At 38.9% G+C, this 20,473-nt stretch overlaps 1 protein-coding gene across 10 annotated transcripts in view; it reads left to right on the forward strand.

The window, feature by feature from the left end:
- usp16 (ubiquitin specific peptidase 16) overlaps nt 1-19,387 on the forward strand; it is a 42,148-nt gene extending 22,761 nt beyond the window's left edge. For 5 of the 10 annotated variants that reach the window (XM_078232463.1, XM_078232464.1, XM_078232473.1 and 2 more), the window contains 9 exons: nt 4,020-4,101; nt 5,221-5,312; nt 7,623-7,688; nt 8,877-9,050; nt 12,282-13,035; nt 13,692-13,783; nt 15,088-15,174; nt 17,518-17,674; nt 18,588-19,387. In XM_078232463.1, coding sequence (XP_078088589.1) covers nt 4,020-4,101; nt 5,221-5,312; nt 7,623-7,688; nt 8,877-9,050; nt 12,282-13,035; nt 13,692-13,783; nt 15,088-15,174; nt 17,518-17,674; nt 18,588-18,712 — 1,629 coding nt within the window. In that variant the 3' untranslated portion in view covers nt 18,713-19,387. Of the gene's footprint in view, nt 1-4,019; nt 4,102-5,220; nt 5,313-7,622; nt 7,689-8,876; nt 9,051-12,281; nt 13,036-13,691; nt 13,784-15,087; nt 15,175-16,733; nt 16,893-17,517; nt 17,675-18,587 lie in introns of those variants that run through there. The other 5 variants (XM_078232467.1, XM_078232466.1, XM_078232471.1 and 2 more) reach the window with 3 other exon arrangements.
- The last annotated feature ends 1,086 nt before the right edge of the window (nt 19,388-20,473 follow it).

Below are 20,473 nucleotides of genomic sequence, written 5' to 3' on the forward strand. Positions count from 1 at the left end.
GCAGAATCAGATGTGAAGGTTCTACAGTTAAATAAAGGTAATTACAGGCGCATGAGGGAGGAACTGACAAAAATCGACTGGAAGCAGAGCCTAATGGGAAAGACAGTAGAACAGCAATGGCAGGAGTTTCTGGGAGTAATTGAGGACACAGTGCAGAGGTTCATCCCAAACAAAAGAAAGGTTATCAGAGGGGGGATTAGGCAGCCATGGCTGACAAAGGAAGTCAGGGAATGCATCAAGGCAAAAGAGAGAGCCTATAATGTGGCAAAGAGTAGTGGGAAGTCAGAAGATTGGGAAGGCTATAAAAACAAACAGAGGATAACAAAGAGAGAAATAAGGAAGGAGAGGATCAAATATGAAGGTAGGCTAGCCAGTAACATTAGGAATGATAGTAAAAGTTTCTTTAAATACATTAAAAACAAACGGGAGGCAAAAGTAGACATTGGGCCGCTCCAAAATGACGCTGGTAATCTAGTGATGGGAGACAAGGAAATAGCTGAGGAACTTAATAAGTACTTTGCGTCAGTCTTCACAGTAGAAGACATGAGTAATATCCCAACAATTCAGGAAAGTCAGGGGGCAGAGTTGAATATGGTTGCCATCACAAAGGAGAAAGTGCTAGATAAACTAAAAGGTCTGAAAATTGATAAATCTCCGGGCCCAGATGGGCTACATCCTAGAGTTCTAAAGGAGATAGCTGAAGAAATAGTGGAGGCGTTAGTTATGATCTTTCAAAAGTCACTGGAGTCAGGGAAAGTCCCAGAGGATTGGAAAATCGCTGTTGTAACCCCACTGTTCAAGAAGGGAACAAGAAAAAAGATGGAAAATTATAGGCCAATTAGCCTAACCTCAGTTGTTGGCAAAATTCTAGAATCCATCGTTAAGGATGAGATTTCTAAATTCTTGGAAGTGCAGGGTCGGATTAAGACAAGTCAGCATGGATTTAGTAAGGGGAGGTCGTGCCTGACAAACCTGTTAGAGTTCTTTGAAGAGATAACAAATAGGTTAGACCAAGGAGAGCCAATGGATGTTATCTATCTTGACTTCCAAAAGGCCTTTGACAAGGTGCCTCACGGGAGACTGCTGAGTAAAATAAGGGCCCATGGTATTCGAGGCAAGGTACTAACATGGATTGACGATTGGCTGTCAGACAGAAGGCAGAGAGTTGGGATAAAAGGTTCTTTCTCAGAATGGCAACCGGTGACAAGTGGTGTCCTGCAGGGTTCAGTGTTGGGGCCACAGCTGTTCTCTTTATATATTAACGATCTAGATGACGGGACTGGGAGCATTCTGGCCAAGTTTGCCGATGATACAAAGATAGGTGGAGGGGCAGGTAGTATTGAGGAGGTGGGGAGGCTGCAGAAAGATTTAGACAGTTTAGGAGAGTGGTCCAAGAAGTGGCTGATGAAATTCAACGTGGGCAAGTGCGAGGTCGTACACTTTGGAAAAAAGAATAGAGGCATGGACTATTTTCTAAACGGTGACAAAATTCATAATGCTAAAGTGCAAAGGGACTTGGGAGTCCTAGTCCAGGATTCTCTAAAGGTAAACTTGCAGGTTGAGTCCGTAATTAAGAAAGCAAATGTAATGTTGTCATTTATCTCAAGAGGCTTGGAATACAAAAGCAGGGATGTACTTCTGAGGCTTTATAAAGCACTGGTTAGGCCCCATTTGGAGTACTGTGAGCAATTTTGGGCCCCACACCTCAGGAAGGACATACTGGCACTGGAGCGGGTCCAGCGGAGATTCACACGGATGATCCCAGGAATGGTAGGCCTGACATACGATGAACGTCTGAGGATCGTGGGATTATATTCATTGGAGTTTAGGAGGTTGAGGGGAGATCTGATAGAAACTTACAAGATAATGAACGGCTTAGATAGGATGGACGTAGGGAAGTTGTTTCCATTAACAGGGGAGACTAGGACGCGGGGGCACAGCCTTAGAATAAAAGGGAGTCACTTTAGAACAGAGATGAGGAGAAATTTCTTCAGCCAGAGAGTGGTGGGTCTGTGGAATTCATTGCCACAGAGGGCTGTGGAGGCCGAGACGTTGAGCGTCTTCAAGACAGAAATTGATAAATTCTTGATTTCTCGAGGAATTAAGGGCTATGGGGAGAGAGCGGGTAAATGGAGTTGAAATCAACCATGATTGAATGGTGGAGTGGACTCGATGGGCCGAATGGCCTTACTTCCGCTCCTATGTCTTATGGTCTTATGGTCTTATGGATTTGCCTTATTTGTTACACTGAAATAAACCAGGAAAATGGGACTATCGTGAAAATTAAATTGAAAACATTCGGGGAAACTTCTTTATTCAAACAATGATAAATGTTTGGAATAATCAGCCACGTTTTATAGTAGAGGTAAATATATTGGCTTTGTTCAAAATATAATTGGATGCAGTGATGGGAGAGTTTGTGTGTTAATTTTTAATGGAAAGGAGAACTTTTGAGTGAGAAATTTGTGATGCTTCTTGCCTTTTTTATCTTTCAATATATGCTTTCTTTGAGGGTACAATAAATAGTAATTGGTACATTTAAATGGTTTGTTTTTATCTATGATGGTTTACCCATTCAGATATGCATTATAAAATAAATTATCTGAACTATTTAGTTATCTAACCAGCTTAAGTATTGCTGTTATTTTAATTTGTATGATGTTGTACAGTACCTGGACAGCTGCCTATATCAGGAAATGGGCACAAACCATTTAGCATCTCCATAGGTACCAATTACAAACGTGCCACTTGTACCATGTTAAGCAAAACTGCTTTTTCAGGTAGTTCAGCAGTTGCTAACACCTTGATAAAGTACGTTATTAAGTCTTGTGGTAGTTGGTTATTGCTGTCACACTGCACCTTATTTGACCTATTGCTCAAATTTTAAGTATTACAGAAGAAAACCACACTGATTGAAATGACAATTCTCCATCAATCTTTTTGTTAAGTTTGATGATGATTCTGGCAGACAATTCCGTGCTATTAAAATTTACTGATCTTGATGGAGTCAACCCCTTGTAATACTTGTGGCTTTCAATCTCGCTCACTATCTGCCTCCTTTCTCTTTCTACCTCTCCCTCCCTCTTTCTACCTCTCCCTCCCTCTTTCTTGCTCACTCTTGGCCCCACTTGATCTCAGATTTCTGCAGGAAGAGCGATACATGATTAATGCAAGTGGTTATTCACATTTTTGGCAATTCCACACCCAGTTCCGGCAGGTTGTAAACATTTTCAATTAAGCTTTTATCCATGTGTAGGGAGTCCTATAATGATGACACAATCATCGGCATTTCAGAATTATGTAAACTTGTTTGTCGCGTCTTTGGAACAAAAAAAGCCGGTTTCTCCAGTACACTCTTAAGGCTCCCTTTCCTTATCTTCAGTTTATTGAACATAGGTGAAGGAGAGGCAATGAGACCTGGGTAAATAATTTGAGAATCAAATTGGATTACATGGTGAAAAATCTCCTTGGTGTTTTAAATGTACAGTCCCCACTGCTTACAGTAAGCACATTCGTGTTAATGCTAGAAGGGATAAATAAGAATTTTTAAAAAGCACAAGAAAAAATTTTCATCCTCTTTGTTTCTGTTTAGCAACACCCCAGTGCTGTTGCTCACATTGCACAACTAAGTTGAAGCAAAAAGACAATTATAAAGCTCACTTTTCATAACATATAGAAGCCTGCTTTTAAATATTTATTAAGACTGTAGTTATGCAATGTGAGCAACAGCACTGGTGTGTTGTTAAACAGAAACAAAGAGGATGAACATTTTTTCTTGTACTTTTTAAAAATTCTTATTTATCCCTTATAGCATTAACACGAATGTGCTTACTGTAAGCAGTGGGGACTGTACATTTAAAACACCAAGGAGATTTTTCACCATGTAATCCAATTTGATTCTCAAATTATTTACCCATGTCTCATTGCCTCTCCTTCACCTTGGATGTTTGAAACTTTGCTGAATTGTAAAATCAAGAAATATTTTCAAAAAGCATTTTAAAAATATATTTAACTCTCAGCGTATAGGTGTCGGCATTTTAAAAGCCTTGAATTACTCTTCAGAGATGATGGAAAATGAAGAATCCAGGAAAACCATGAAAGGTAATACCATAGTATCACCACATACTTTTGCTATAGAATATGGGAACCCCCCCAGTGGTTGAATGTGTTGAATGCACTGTCAGATATGCTGCTTAAAGGGAACCCTGAATGGGTGGCAGAGCTGTTGCTGTTTGTGTTGAGGTCTTGAGGGGTGGTGGAGGAAAGATGAGATTGACCAGATTATTGAATGATCTTCAATTAAGAGTAAGCCTGGATGCACCTGTGATGCACCAGATGGTCAAACCATCTTATTATCACATGGATTAGTATACAGTGAAAAGTATTGTTTCTTGCATGCTATACGACAAAGCATACCATTCATAGAGAAGGAAAGGAGAGGGTGCAGAATGTAGTGTTAAAGTCATAGCTGGGGTGTAGAGAAAGATCAACTTAATACGTGGTGGGTTTGTGTTTTAGTTTGAGTCATCAACAGATCAACATATTATGTAAGCAACTTAATTGAATTTTTAAAAAAAAGGATCCCCTTTAGTCTCGATACATGAGTACAAAGAAATTGGATGTAACAAGTATGTGGGCACATTCACAGTATTTAAGTGTTTAACAGATTTATTTGTTTTCAGCCATCATTCTTCTTATGCTTTTTGCCCATTTCTATTTGCCTAAAATATATTAGTGAACAATAATTATTCATCACTGACTAACTTTCAATTCCAGATTAATTAATTAATTGAATTTAGTGTAATATGATTTCAATTCCACCAACTACCACGATGGTACTTGAACTGTTGTCCACAGAGCGTTAGCCCTGGTCTCCTAGTTACTAGTCCAGTAACATTACCACTATGCCACCATCTTCCTTATGCTTTCAGGTTACTCAGTCTTTGGACTGGAAAGAATTACTCAGCATCAGTGGTTGTGAATTCCTTTGGTTCGAAATCTGGATTACAGAAAGCATTTTAGTTCAACAGAGTTAATAGGTGTTACTTCCATGTTACTCACAATTTCTGCTCGGCTCATTAGCAGCCCCTTGTGGTTGAAATCAGACACTGCAGTACTGCATGGCTTAGGGCCTGTAGTTTGGCTGATTCTGAAGTTGCATGTTAATAATTCCATGCTTGTTCATGCAGAATAATTGAATACGTCGGTTTTCTTCCTCAGTGTATGAAAAAGAGGGGTCCATGTTGAACTTTGTTGACCAGGTATTTGGTGGTACATTGACAAGTACAATCATGTGCGAGGAGTGCAAAATGGTGAGATTAATTCCTGTTGATCTATTAAAAAGAATGGATGCAGAATATTAATGGAAAAGCAACTTTGTAAATGATAACATGTTAACTATTGTTAAGAACCCAGCTGATGTTAAATCTCAGGTATTCTAAATCCCAGAAGGGAAAGATGGAATGCTGGTTCCTAACGTTTTTTTTGCAATTTGGTATAATCTGAGGAAAGATCATTGAGGAAGCTTCCAGTCTTGTAATAGTTAAGCAAAATAAATGTTTATTAAACAGTAAAAGACACAACAAGAAACATACGCTTAACTACAATGATAGCTACACACAATGTAATTAAATTGACCCAGTTCCAAACTATTTTCCTAAACTCAGAGCTAAACCTCCCCAAACAACATCCCATCAGTATTAGGACTGTAAACAAAGTCCAGCAATACTTACCACACTCTGCGCTTACATCTGTTTTGAGAATTGCTTCTGGTTGAGGATAGCAACAAATGGTAGTTCAAACAGGATTTCCCAGGAGATGCCTTGTTTGGAGTGAACACAGTGTGGCTATGACCTTGGACCAGCTCTGCTTAACTCAGCTCAGCTCATAGGATGAACCCTGGCACTGATGTACTGCTTTTCCTTTTAATGTTTTCTTATATGAACTATTAATCTTAGTGGTCCCTCTTTATGACATTTCTTACATAAACTCACCCTTTTAGAATGTAAGTGTGAAATTCACCCTCATCTTCTGTTTTGAAATTTACTATCAGTGCTTTAATTCCTGAAATTCTATGTCCTATTGTTATCCATTTTGCATGGGTAAATATATGTTTATGGTGTTGCTAGACTAATCTGCATATTAAAGACCTCAGTTGCTCTGTCTCCCTAACTAATTCCCATTTATTAGTTTCCTTTATTTCATTTTAATGCAACGTCTTGACACTATTAGGGATTTTAAAATAATTTAATTTTGTTACAATGCATATTTTTGATTCAGTTAATTTGTAAACCAATGTTGTTTTGTTTCTGTATACTCAACCAGTTTTCTCCTCCCTTCCCCTTCACTCTTGTGTTGATTTCTTGTTGAGTTACAATTCCACTGTGCCAGGTATTCTCCAGTACTTTAACCATGTGTTCCCACTTGTTCGTATATGAGTCTTAATAACGAGCATCAGCAAGTTATCTGGATATAGGCGCATCACAACTGAATCTGATCCTGATCTCCAGACAGGTGAACTTCCAGTAAGCAACCTTGGGCTCTGTTCAAATTTGGCCCTTGGGCAAATTGCAGCACTTCTAGTCCTGTTCTAGCTGAGGTCACCTAATTAAAAAGAAGCTGGCAATCAAACCTTGAATTTTCCTAATCATATGATGGAACTGCCAGCAGAACATTGAAGCTCTTGTATCAGCCCTGCAAAACCTGAATTGAATAACACAGGAGAATAGTACGGTTTATAGTCCCTGTCTAATATGCCATTGTACAAAGGTGGTTTGTGCAATTTGTGTCGGCTCCTTAAATTATTTTGTTTTGAAAACAAAACTGTAGGCTTGCCTGATAGTTTAGGAACTTTATATCATGCAGACTCAGGTATGCCTGTCATTCTACGTTCTGTTCAGGTAACTACCTACCAACATGTCTGTGCATGAACTTAATGTCATCATTTCTGTATTTTGTAACTTTTTGCATGGAGCTTTCTTTGAAAAAAAAGTTTTCTAAATTCACAGTTTCCGTAGACTAGGCACTAAAATTTATTTTTTTGAAAATGATAACATTTTAACTACTGAGGTACTATTTTTGTTATTTTCAGTTTCAAGTTGATTATTTTAATTATTTTCTTCAGGCAATTTGGAGCACAGTCTATATTTAAAACATGGGTCTGACCTGATTTTACAGGATGTACACAAGTTTAAAACATTTTAAGCAGAGATGTGATTTCATAGGCTAAGTATACTCGAGGTGATCTGTAGTAGTTGTCAGGTTTTATTTAAATACAGATTTAACTCTGATCTAAACCAGCGCAGCAGTTAGAGGGTTACCATTTGTGTGCAATCTACGAACAGCAGAAAATAATTTAATGTTTATGCTCCTGGCCGCTTTGTTAAAGTGCATGTGTATACCTAGGTTAGGACCATCATCAGGCTCAGCTGTACCATCCTGACTGGTAAAATAGCCTGGTGACTCATTAAGAATAGCCACTTGGGTAACATATCAGAGAGTTTTCATTGCCAAGAAACTACTTTGGCAGTGGCAGAAGAAGGAAATATCTGTTGCTCATCTGCAAATTCAACAGTAAATTACCAAAAAAAGTAATAGAAATATTTTGTCTGCTTTGTTCTCAGATTACATTAGTAAAAGAATCTTTTTTAGACTTGTCGCTTCCTGTTTTGGATGAGCAGGTAAAAATGGTACTGTGGACTCTTTCATTGTTTACATTCTACATTTTTTCCTAGCTTTTTCCTTTCTTTTGATTCCAAGGGCAATGCTTGGAAGCTCATTGCTGCAAAGCCCAAGCTGCATAACAACTGAATTGGCACTGTTGGCAACAATGTCCCAAAACTTATTCCTGCGGAATATTGTTTGATGTGTAATGTTCTGAGTGTTAAGATAGTTGCTCAATGTGTGATTTGTTTTTCACAATGGCACAGTAATTAAGTGAGCCATGAACAGGAGGGTTCCATATTTTGCACACCGCTGTGCTCGTCATTGATCCCAACCAGAGTAGCCATAGGAGTCGTTATAATGACCTCAGCCTCTTAGCGTTGTGGAGGGAAGGTCAATCAAGGTTCCCAACCTCACTACCCAACAACCGCAGCTGGAAACATGTTTGTGTAATTGTTGTTGGGTGTTAATTTGGTAAAGGCCTATTCAGTTCGATATGGCAGTGACTGGGATTGTGGTCAAAAGTACATAAGAACAGCTTTCTCGAGTCCATTCTGCCGTTTATTTAGGTCATAACTTCTGCCTCTTAACTCCATTTGGCCATTTTCTCAAGAGCATTTTGGGGGAGGGAGTTCCAGATTTCCACTTCCCTTTCTGTGCAGAAGAACTCACTGAATGGCTGAGCTCTAATTTTAAAAAGGTTATTGACTCCCTTCTTCTGGGCTCCTCCATCACAGAAAATAATTTATCTCTACCAAATCTACACCTTTAAAATTCCCTCAATAAGACCATTACCCATCAGTAAAGCTTGCTGGACTTTGCTGCCAATATTCAAACATGAATCTTGGCCACAGAGTCAGTTTAAGAACGTTTCTTAAGACCTTGGAATTTCCCTGTCCTGAAGGAGTCAGTACTTTCTGACTGAATATACTATTTGATGTGTACATTTATTAATATAACTTTAATTGTTCTTGGAAAAATACCAGTGCTTTATCAAAGAATGACTGTTTCTGAGCAGAGATCTGTTTGGTCTGTATCAAAATCACAGCACCCAAACCTTGCAGTATTTTGATGTTTTTCTATGTTGTTCATCTGTCTCACAGTAATGTGGCAAAATGCATGTGACCTGGTTGTATTGCAGAGGCTATTTGTAAAAACTATTTTGCATTCGGGGTTATGATTGTCAGTACATTAATTGTGATGTTTAAATGCAGAGTGATAAAAAAGCCTTGGGAAAAAGTGGAAGAAAGACGAGTGAAGATAATCAGAACGATAACCATGGGAATTGTGATGGAAACTTTGTTTCCAAGAACAGAGGCGATGTCTCAACTGGTGTTACCAAATACCAACAAAAGAAAGCAAAGAAACAGGCTAAAAAGCAAGCCAAGGTAAAGCACACCTTACTGTAATCTAAACAAATGTGATCAACTAGTTTGTCATTTGAATCCCCAAAGGTTATGGCTCAGAAACAACCAGTTGGACTATTGGGTCTGTACTAACACTTTGCCCACGCAATCCAAATTAATAGCAGTGACCCATTCTCAACTCTCCCCTTAACCTTGTTCTGTTTTTCATCAACATGCTATTCCTTAGCAACATCATCCAGCAATGCGTTCTCAGGTCCCATGTGAACACCGACGACACCCAACTCTAACTCACCAGCAACCCGTCGACCTCCCCACTCTCTCTCTAAATTGTCCACTGCTGGTCTGACATCCAGTATCAAATGAACAGAAATTTCCTCCAGCTAAATGTTAGAAAGACTGAACGCATTGGTCCCCTCCACAAACTCCACTCCCAAAACATCAACAGTCTCCCCCTCCCTGATAACTATCTGAGGCTAAACCAAATCATTTATAACTTTTGCATTCTATTCAACCTCGAGATGAGTTTCTGATGCCACATCCTCTCGAACACCGAAACTGTCTATTTGCACCACCGTGACCTCATCTATTTCTACCCCTGCCTTGACTGATCCACTGTTGAAACCCTCACCCACACCTTTGTTACCAGTAGACTTCACTATTCCCCTGCTCTTCTGGCTGACCTTCCATATTTACTTTTGTTTGATATCACTTGCTCCTTTTAAGTTTTTAATCTCTATCTCAGAATTTCTTTCTTACTTTCTCCTCGGATGGAACTTTATGTTTATTTCAGCTAAGTTTTCTGCTTCTTTTCCAATAACTTTACTAATGCTGCTCTTCCTTTTACGTGTCAAACCTTAGCTTCTTCCTGTCACTATCATATTTTAAATCCCTCTTGCGTCCACCCCCTGCCTTGCCTCTGTGCAATGGTGACATTGGTGCCATTTCAGTGTTTTAGGATAAGGAAATCCCTTTTTCCAGAAGTCACTGCAATGCTACAAGGATATCATTTCTGACCACCTTATCCATACGTGGAATTTCTAATCTTTTAAAGTGCTGAGCAGCGCAGGAAGGAATGTGAAGATTGGGCTCCTGTTTTTCAAACTAGCGTCTTAACACCTTAAACCCCTTCTGCAAGACTTCAAGCGTCTGTGTCATTGGTTCCAGTGTAGATCATAATTCTTGGCTGTCATTCCCTCCTGTTTCGTTTCTAATTCTTTCCAAGATGAGTGTTCGCTGACAAGGCCACTGTTTATTGTACATCCGAGATGTTCTCTTTTTTTTATTCGTTCATGAGATGTGGGCATCGCTGGTTAGGCCAACATTTATTGCCCATCCCTAATCGCCCTTGAAGGAGCAGTTAAGAGTCAACCACGTTGCTGTGGCTCTGAGGTCACATGTAGGCCAGACCGAGTAAGATGGCAGATTTCCTTCCCTAAAGGACATTAGTGAACCAGGTGGGTTTTTAACGACAGTGGAAATTGGTTTCACGGTCATCATTAAACTTTTAAAGTCCAGATTTTTTTTATTGAATTCAAATTCCACCATCTGCCATGATGGGATTCGAACTCGGGTCCCCAGGGCATTACCCTGGGCCTCTGGATTGCTAGTCTAGTGACAATACCACTACACCACTGTCTCCCCTAAGAACTGCTAATCACAGTCAAATACAACAGGATGGCTTGCTAGTTCACTTCAAAGAAGGGTTAAGAGTCAACCACGTTGATGTGGAACTGGTGTTACGTATAGGCCAGGCTGGGTAAGGACAGTGGGTTTCTTAAAGGACATATCATTCACTCTGGTGCCAGAGATGCAAATTGCCATTCAGGATGTCTGGTCCAAACTTCAAACAAAATGCTGTTTCTTAGCACAGTAATCGTCCAATCCAAAGACTCAGCTTTCCGACACTCAGTGTAAATGTGCTTCCATTGGATATACTGAGGGTCACTGATGGTCCATGTGTTGCCACCCACACGTTTACACTCACACTCAATTGCTTCATTAAACACGTTCCTCAGTTTAAAAAAAAAATTAATTTTAGAATCCTAATGTAATGTAGAGTTTCCATTTCCAACTTCCTCAGCAAAGATAGTCAACCAAAATTCACTGGATACAATCTTTAGTTAAAATTAGCTCAAAATGAACTTTGGTTCTTCTGGTCTGTGACCATGTTTATTTGTAACTTCACCCACCAGAGTGTAAAATAACATAATTTATGAATCAACTTGGCATTCATAATGCTCACATGGCCTCTTATTCTGCAAACCGAGTGCTTTATCCAACTGAAGTAAATTCCGTTTTGTAAGTCTCTCCAAACTAAGAATCCCCAAGTTCCATAATCATTGAATCACACTATTCATCATATACATCTACCCCCTTGCAACAATATTGCAAGGAATTTATGCACGTACATTGTTACTGGTCCACTCTATATCTCCACCATTGCTGCTATATTATTCAACATCAACTTGAGTAACTTCCCATAGCTCATTATAGGCAAGCTTGAATGCACCTTGTTCATTTTGCATTTGCCTCAAGCACTGAGTCCATCAGGCTGTCCAGCTGTAACTGCTTCTTTGGGCAGGTCTTGGTCATGCATAATCTCAATGTTGTAGTAATTTTCTACCCCATGGATCATATTTCAACCCTGCACATCCCTATTCTCTCCCACCCTATCTGGGTACTCTTCTCAAACCATATATCTTAGTTCACACCCTCCACTCTGAACCAGCTCTCTTGTTCCACCATCGGAGAGTAATCCATCAGTATTTCAGCTAACTACAATTAATTTACATCTCAAAAAGTGTGCCAAATGAGTATTTATTGGCATTATTATTAGCAATTATTTATTGCTAATATATCTTACATAATTAAGCTTATACTTCAAAATCTTATCCCTGTTTGAATCTTCTATTTTATACTTTCAGCACATTGTCTCCTTTTATGCTCACTATGTCCTCACTAGGTATACTTGACAAATAGTACGATTGGATTATGGGAAAAAATCTTACTTGTGTTAATGCATTGAATTTTTGTACTGAAACATCCTAATTTGCTGATACCAGTGACTTGTTTTGCTTTGCTGCACCCTGTACAGAAAGAAATTTCCACTAACTTGATCTGCATGACATTCTTGGTCAATGTCATTGCTGTGATATTCTGAGCCATACAAAGGTAGATGTTTGATGTTTGCTGCTACTTTTGTTACTTGAATTCTCCTGAAACTGCCATTTTTTTGTTTTTGTTTATTTGTAGAACCAACGTCAACACCAAAAGCACCAGGCAAAAGTGCTTGATTTGGAGAACTCCCCTGTCAAATGTTCCATAGATGAAGTACAGAATGAAATAGATGCTGCTGCTCCAGAAAACAAGGCAGACCTAGAATCAGATAACATTGTAGAAGAGGTTTCTCCAGAAGAGGGTCTTTCTGATAGCTTGCTTACTGACCAATGTCTTGGAACCATAAGAAAAGAGTCCATGGAAGAAAATGGCCAAGAACTGAGCCAAGACAACACTGATGTAGATAATGAGGAAAAGGAGTCTAGTGAAATTTTACATAAGGAAGAGCACTCTGATCATTCCCACAGCTCGAAGAACTTTGACTCTTCAGATATATTTGAGTCAAACACGATGAATGGAAACCAATGTAATACACTTTGCTCCAGTGAAGATGAAGAAAATATTATCAATAATATGAATAAATTAAATCTGAATGCGTGCACAGTGAATCACGATGAAATAACTTTAACCCTGGAGGAGTATAAGAACTCTTCTGGAACTACAAATGATTTGCTTCCTCCCACGAAAGACAAACAGGTGGTTTTTCTGGACCCAGAAAAAGCATTTTGCACCCTGACAGACAATGAACCGTTGAGTGTAGAGGACTGTTCTATTGGGGCTTGTTTACGTCAGTTCACTCAGATAGAAAAACTCATTGGAGCAAATAAACTGCTATGCGAAGAATGTACCCAAAGGCAGCACAAAAATGGATCAAAGACCAATGCCAATGGTAGTAAAATATCAAATGCCTTGTATTATGGATGCATAGCATGGGTTTAGTATAATGTATCTTAAATCGTTTGGGATTGGTATGTTGTAGCTCTTAAATGTTGATTCCAGAATTTGAACCCAAGTTTAAACACTTGCTACCAATAATATTTGAGCGCAGTGAGAATCCCCATTTTGACCAGCATCCCAGGAAGAACTTGGATTTCTATAATGTCCTTAACATGGTAAAATTTACCAAGCTACACAGATTACACAGAAGTGTGATCAGTCAGAAATTTGATGCCAAACCAAAGGAGGAAGACCTTGAGACAGGTGACCAAAAGTTTGGTGAAAGACATAGGTTTGAAGCAGTACCTTAAAGGAAGAGAGAAGAAGAGACAAAGGTTTTGGGAGGGGAATTTCACAACTCAGAGCCTGGATGGCTGAAGGCCAGTCACAGGGTTACCACAAATCATGATCAGGGTTAAGAGATGTTTGTAGTGCTGTATATGTATCTCCTAATTCACTATGTTCAGTACAAATCTACAGCACCTACAGTTTTGCAGAGATGTTTGAGGGACAAGGTCCTCTATGACTGAAAAAAATTAAATTTCATTGGAATATAATCAGACACATTTAATCTTACCTCCTTTTAAAAATATATGTATATATTTGCAGATGAAAAGAAAGTGTACACGAATGCCAGAAAACAAATGCTTATTTCATCTCCGCCTCCAATTCTTACACTTCATTTGAAAAGATTTCAGCAGGTAATCATTCAGAATTGCTTTTCACCTGATGGGATTCTATGTTTCTACATTTTTGTTGCATTTTCCAGTGAATTGGTGTGACTTGCATAAAATGAACGTGGAACATGTCTAATGTCCGGACTTTTACAGGCTGTAAATGCAAACTTGAGTATCATCCTGTATATTAATGCATATCAAATGCATATTGGACAATAAGGTCTTTTTGTTCTGTGTGTATAAATGTAGTAACTTCCTACATTACAAGAGTGTCTAAAACTTCACGTACCTTGTTGGCTGTGAAGTGCTTTGAGACTGTGAAAGATGCTACATGTTTCAAGTTCATTTTAATGGAAAATATTTTTAAGGACTTTATTGGATACAATTGTTCAGTTTGAAAAATAAAACCTAGATATGCTCACAAATTCCATGCCTGAAATAAATCGTTTAATGATCTCTGATCGAAGTTATAAATAATTTTCAGCTGGCAACCACAATTAAAGAGCTTATCAGAATGTAGTTTCTAAAAAATTATTTCATGGAATGTGGGCATTGCTGGCAATGCCACCATTTGTTGCCCATCCATAACTGTCCTTGAACTGAGTAACTTGTTAGGCCATTTCAGTGGACAATTAAGAGGCAACCACCATTGCTGTGGGTCTGGAGCCACATGCAGGTCAGATGGGTAAGTCTGGCAGATTTCTTTCCCGAAAGACCATTAATGAACCAGGTGGATTATTACGACAATCAGTGATAGTTTCATGGTCACCATTACTGAGATTAGCTTTTTTTAATATTCTAAATTTATTAACTGAATCCAAATTCCAACAACTGCCATGGTGAGATTCGAACCCATGTCCCCATAGTATTAGCCTGGGTCTCTGAATGACTAGTCCAGTGACATTATGACTACACCACTATTTTCCCTGTTTTGAAGGACAAATAATTACTTCTGCAAAAATTGGCATAAGAAAGTAAGTTTATTAAGTTTAAATGCAATTTTTAAAAATATATTCTGACTTATATTGGCAAAGTGGTTAGTTTGTAATATAACATGGACTTTTAAGAAACCATTCTGTGGGCCTAACCATTAGTAACAGTTGAATATTTACTCTTCTATGATGAGATTAAATGAAAACCCGAATTGCTAGGATTCCTCATGGTTTATCAACTTATTATTCACTTCGTAAAATATATTTTGCAGAACTATTGCTATAAATTTTAGATTATTTTGGTACATCAGTGAAAGACCAGCTTTATTTTTTGTTATTAATGATTGAGATACGCACAAACATTGCCAAACTAAAAATGTTTTTTTCTCCCTGTAGTTAGGGTTCAATCTTCGCAAAATAAACAAGCATATCCATTTCCCAAAAGTGCTTGATCTTGCTCCGTTCTGTGCACTAAACTGCAAGGTAAGATTTTTTAAAAACATATAGTTTCACCCATTGTTATAACTTTGCAGATGAGGCAGTGTATGCTACTGGTGTCATGAAGTTTTGTTACCTTATACATCTAAACCTTTTCTGTCCCAATTTTCCTCTCTCCCTCTCCCCTTTTCCTGGCAAGTAACTTATGCTAGGAGCATTTTCCAAATGAGGTATGATATTGCTGGCAGTAGGTTTGTTTCACTGCATATCCAATAATTCTAATTTACGTAGAAAAAAGGAACTGCTGCATTCTATTTAGAATAAGTATTTCAAAGGATATATTTCCCCCTTTACCGCCGCGTTCGCCGATCCGGATCTCTGGGGGGGGGGTCAGATGGATCTCTGGTTTGGGGGGGGGTGCAGGGGGGTCTGCTGCCACTCTGCAGGCGATCGGTGGGGGGACGGGGGACGGACAGGGGTGGCGATCGGTCTGGGTAGCGGGGGGGGGGTGGATAAGGAGGACAGTGATGTGTCTGGGTAGCAGGGGGGTGGATAAGGGGGACAGTGATGTGTCTGGGTAGCGGTGGGGATGGATAAGGAGGACAGTGATGTGTCTGGATAGCGGGGGTGTGGGTGGATAAGGGGGACAGTGATGTCTGTGTGCACCATCGCTCCCGCTTTTCGCTCCCGGGCCGCTTTCTCTGCTTTTTGCGGCCCGGAAAATTCAATTTAAATGCATGCAAATCGCCGTTGTGCCTGTTTTGGGCGCGAAGCGGATCACCGCCATTCCCGGGTTTCGGTAAAGTGGCAATCTGCACGGGCGCGGATCGTGTTAATGGCCTCACACCCAACTTTACCACGTTTTTGCGCCTGAAAACGGTCACGGCGCAATGGTAAAATCGGGCCCATAATGTTTTGGCCTCAACTGTTTTCTATGGCAGCGAATTCCACAGGCCCATCACTCTTTGGGTGAAGAAATTTCTCCTCATCTCAGTCCTAAAAGGATTTTCCCCTTGTCTTTAGACTGTGACCCCTGATTCTGAACCCTATCCTAAGATAAAAGCAATTTGCTAAGGATGCTGGAATCTGAAACAGAAAATGCTGGAAAATCTCAGCAGGTCTGACAGCATCTGTGGAGAGAGAATAGAGCCAATGGCTCTTTCTTGTTTTGGTCTATCCCTATCCTCACTATTTAGAATACAGTTTTGTGTCATCCACAAATTTTGAAATTATGCTCTGCCCACCCAAGTCCAGGTCGTTAATATAGATGAAGAAAAGAGGTGTCCCTAATAACCCTGGGGAACTCCACTTTAATATTTTTCCTGTCTGAAAGACAACTGTTCACTACATTGTTTCCTGTCACCCAGTTAATCTCCATATCCATACTGCTAGCGTCCCTTTATTCCATTAGTTTTAATGTTGCTGGCAAGCCTATTATGTGGCAATTTTATCAAACACCTTTAGGAAGTTTGTGTATGTAACAATCACATTACCCTCAACAGTCAAAAGCTCAATTGAATTAAACACAATGCATGCTGGCTTTCTGTAATTAACCCACATTTGTCCAAGTGCCTGTTAAATTTGTCTTGGATTATCATTTCTAGAAGCTTTCTCACCACGAAGATTGAACTGACTGATCTGTAATTGCTGAGTTTATACTTGCATCTTTTTTGATCTCCAATCCTCTGGCACCAATCCTCTGGTATCGAAGGAGGATTGGATGATAATGACCATTGCTTCTGAAATTTCCACTCATACTTCCCCCTCAGTGTCCTTGGATGCATGTGATCTGGTCCTGGTGAGTTATCAACTTTTAAGTACTACAGCCTTTCTAATACCTGGTCTTTATCAATTTTTACCCCATCCAGGATCTCGGCTACCTCCTCTGTCACTGTGTTTTTGGCAAGGACATGCAAAGTGCTCATTTAAAACCCCAGCCATGCCCTCTGCATATGTAAATCCTCTTTTTGCTCACTAACAGCTCCACTTCTCTTTTCACCATTCATATGCCAACATGTTAAACATTTGTGATTCATGCCATATCTTCAGAATAGGAAAATCCATTTCATGTACGTGTCACGACATAAAGCCTGAAGCTGGCTACAGGATGGTGTGACAGCTGCCTGGTGATAATTTTCCTTCCCTTCTGTTGCACCTTAATTTCCTTGCTGCAGTGTGCTGCAAAACAGTCAGTCTGCACTTAATTTCTTAGCTGGCTGTTTATCCTGTTATTTAAAGGTGCGAAGATATGGCTACATTTGAATAATTGTATTCAATCATTTAATGCTAATGAGTACAACAATAAATCTTAAGAGTTTAATATTTTCCTTGCAACTCAATAGTAACTGTTTTGAGTTCATTGCCATCCCTTTGTGTTTTGTTACACAGAATGTGACAGAGGACTGTACAAATGTATTCTATAGTCTATATGGAGTTGTGGAGCACAGTGGCACTATGCGATCTGGACATTATACGGCTTATGTTAAGGTGCGAACTCCCAGCAGCCACCTTGCTGAATACGTGATGACTAGATGTACACTGCCAGGTAAGTGTTATCTATAACACGTTATGAATATCACTGCTGGCCAAGTCCATATCATAATTCTGATTATCATTGTTTGAGATAAATAATTAGAATAGATTTAAAGATTAAAAATCCATTTTTAAAATTCTTGTTTATCAAAGTAACTCTGGCCAGAATTCTCAAATGTCATTCACCCCGCCACTGCATGCCAGCGGGAACGGAGATTGTGGCGCTCAAATAATCTCCATTCACTGTAGCAGGACCAGAGAATCCCAGCTACAGTCAAGGTCCGGCCTCTTTTACTACAAAAGTAAAATTTGTAGTTGCTGAAAATTTGAAACAATGCTGGAGTTAGTCGGCCAGTCTGGCAACATCTGCAGAGAGAGACAGTGGTTTCCAACATATTCCGTTTTTAACTCTGCTACTAAATTGATCCAGATTTTAATACCTAAGCAAAGGTAGAAAGAGTACTTATTTGGGGGGGAAAGCTGCAGAAATTTTAAACTGTACTGCTTACAGGTTTGGAATTCATTTTATCATGTTTATCCATTTCACCTAAAACAATTACAGGTCTTGGCAAATTGAATTTAAAGATTGTTCCTTCTTTTAATTAGGACTTTTTAGAAACAGAAAAATAGGCACTTAGCCTATTACTCTCTTTGGTACATTAGAAGAAGGTTTACAGTCACAAATATTTTCGAGCAGTGCATTCCTAAATACAACCTTTGGATAGTCCCTGAAGTTCATTTTTAAATTGAATGTCAAAATGATACAAGCCCATGTGCAGTTAATGTATTGGAACACAGTGCAATTTAAATAAATTCTGTTTTTCAGTAACCTTGGGGGAACGCTGTCTGTAAGCCTTTAATGTAATTACCTGGCTTTTTAATTTTAACTGCATGGTAATTGACAATTCTGTTTATTTTGTTAACAGAAAGCAAAGCAGAGCCACCTATGGGTAACTGGTTCCATATAAGCGATACTCGTGTACAGGCTGTGCCAGAGATGAAAGTACTGGGTGCCCAGGCCTACTTGCTATTTTATGAGAGAATTCTCTAACTGTCACCTATGAAAGGACATGATCAATTTGTCTCATTTCTGAACAGACCACTTGTTTAATTTCTGGCAGAAAAATGGAAAACGGTTAAGGTTCTAAATCTATGCAACATTCAGTGAAATTAAATAATTGTCTACTGTTCAACAAGCTGAGGGAGGAAATGGCTTGTGTGATATAAACCCTTATGTGCTACTGTAGGTAAAAACAAATGCCTTGTATTTTGCCTGGATGTTTATTAAACAAAAAAATATAGTAATTTTGAAAGTAAGCCATACAAAAACTTGAGAATAAAATGTATTGACCCACTTTTGATAGCAAAATATACTTCTGACTACGCCATTTAAAAAAATGTTCACAGCCCTCATTTCTTATCCTAAAAACATGTGAGCATTTCAAAAATTTGAAACCCTAATATTCATGGGAGTCAAAGGGAAGATTTTTTAAAATTAAATTATTCTACTCATTTAACTGTTGTGAAATGATATTTCCAAGTTTGAAAGTGAGGAAAACTACATCTGTTGATCAGACCAATTAGCTTTCACTCAAAGCAAGCAGACACCAATAGTTAAAGTTTAAAACTGATAATTTTGAAACAAATGCATAATACAATGTTGTAAAGTTTATTGATCAAAAGTCACAGGCAATCACAACTGGAATAAAACAAGTTTTTATATTCACTTTGTAATTTTTTGTCTGGTAAATTTGGTAGCACCATAGAGAATAAGATCTTTCAAATCCAGCTTCGTGGTTTTGACAAGCTTGCCTACCCTCAAACTGTTGGCGGTGTGGTCCTTAACAGCACATCATGGTCTCCAACAAATTACCTCCCACTTTCTAAATCTGAACTGCTTAACTGTTGGCCCTCATTTCCCACAGTACTACTACAACCATCAATTGCCCACAAGATTTGTTCATGGCTGCTCTTGATGATGTCCCAGTAAAAACCATTGACCCCATCATTCCAAGTTGAAAGGGTGCAGCCTTCAGTTTTTTTAACACTAATTTTGGCATCCATGGAGCAACAGTCAAGGGTATCTTTAAATACTTACTGTTGGGTTCACTTTTATGTTTTAGATATGAAAATGTTTCAAATTCAAACAGAAGCTGTATATAATTAGTGAAATGTACAGAGGAAAAATAAACATCTCTTTGCAAGGAAACATTTTAAACTTTGGCATGCACATTTAAGACAGCAGCACTGCCCCCTGGCCGAAAGCTGTAATTACTTGAAACTAAAGCACTTGTTCAATTTGCTTTTGGTAATGCATTTAAGTCTGGGTTAAATCAATTTCTAATGCACAAAATGACAAGGAGCAAGTATTACCTTCAACTCATTCTGCCAAACGTCTCCGATTCTGGGTGACATGTAACCACGTCAAAGCTACTTAGAATGCAATGAGACCCCAGGTGTTTTTAGATCACATTGCTGTAAAGATTCACCATACAGAAGGATTACTGATTTGATTTATTATTGTCATATGTATTAACAGTGAAAAGTATTGTTTTTTGCATGCTATACAGACAAAACATACCGTTCATAGAGAAGGAAACGAGACAGTGCAGAATGTAGTGTTACAGTCATAGCTAGGGTATAGAGAAAGATCAACTTAATGCTTAAGGTAGGTCCATTCAAAAGTCTGACAGCAGTCGGGAAGAAGCTGTCTTGAGTCGGTTGGTACGTGACCTCAGACTTTTGTATCTTTTTCCCGAAGGAAGAAAGTGGAAGAGAATGTCTGGGGTGCGTGGGGCCCTTAATTATGCTG

The sequence above is a fragment of the Mustelus asterias genome, chromosome 17, assembly GCF_964213995.1.
Source record: "Mustelus asterias chromosome 17, sMusAst1.hap1.1, whole genome shotgun sequence".
Lineage (NCBI taxonomy): Eukaryota > Metazoa > Chordata > Chondrichthyes > Carcharhiniformes > Triakidae > Mustelus > Mustelus asterias.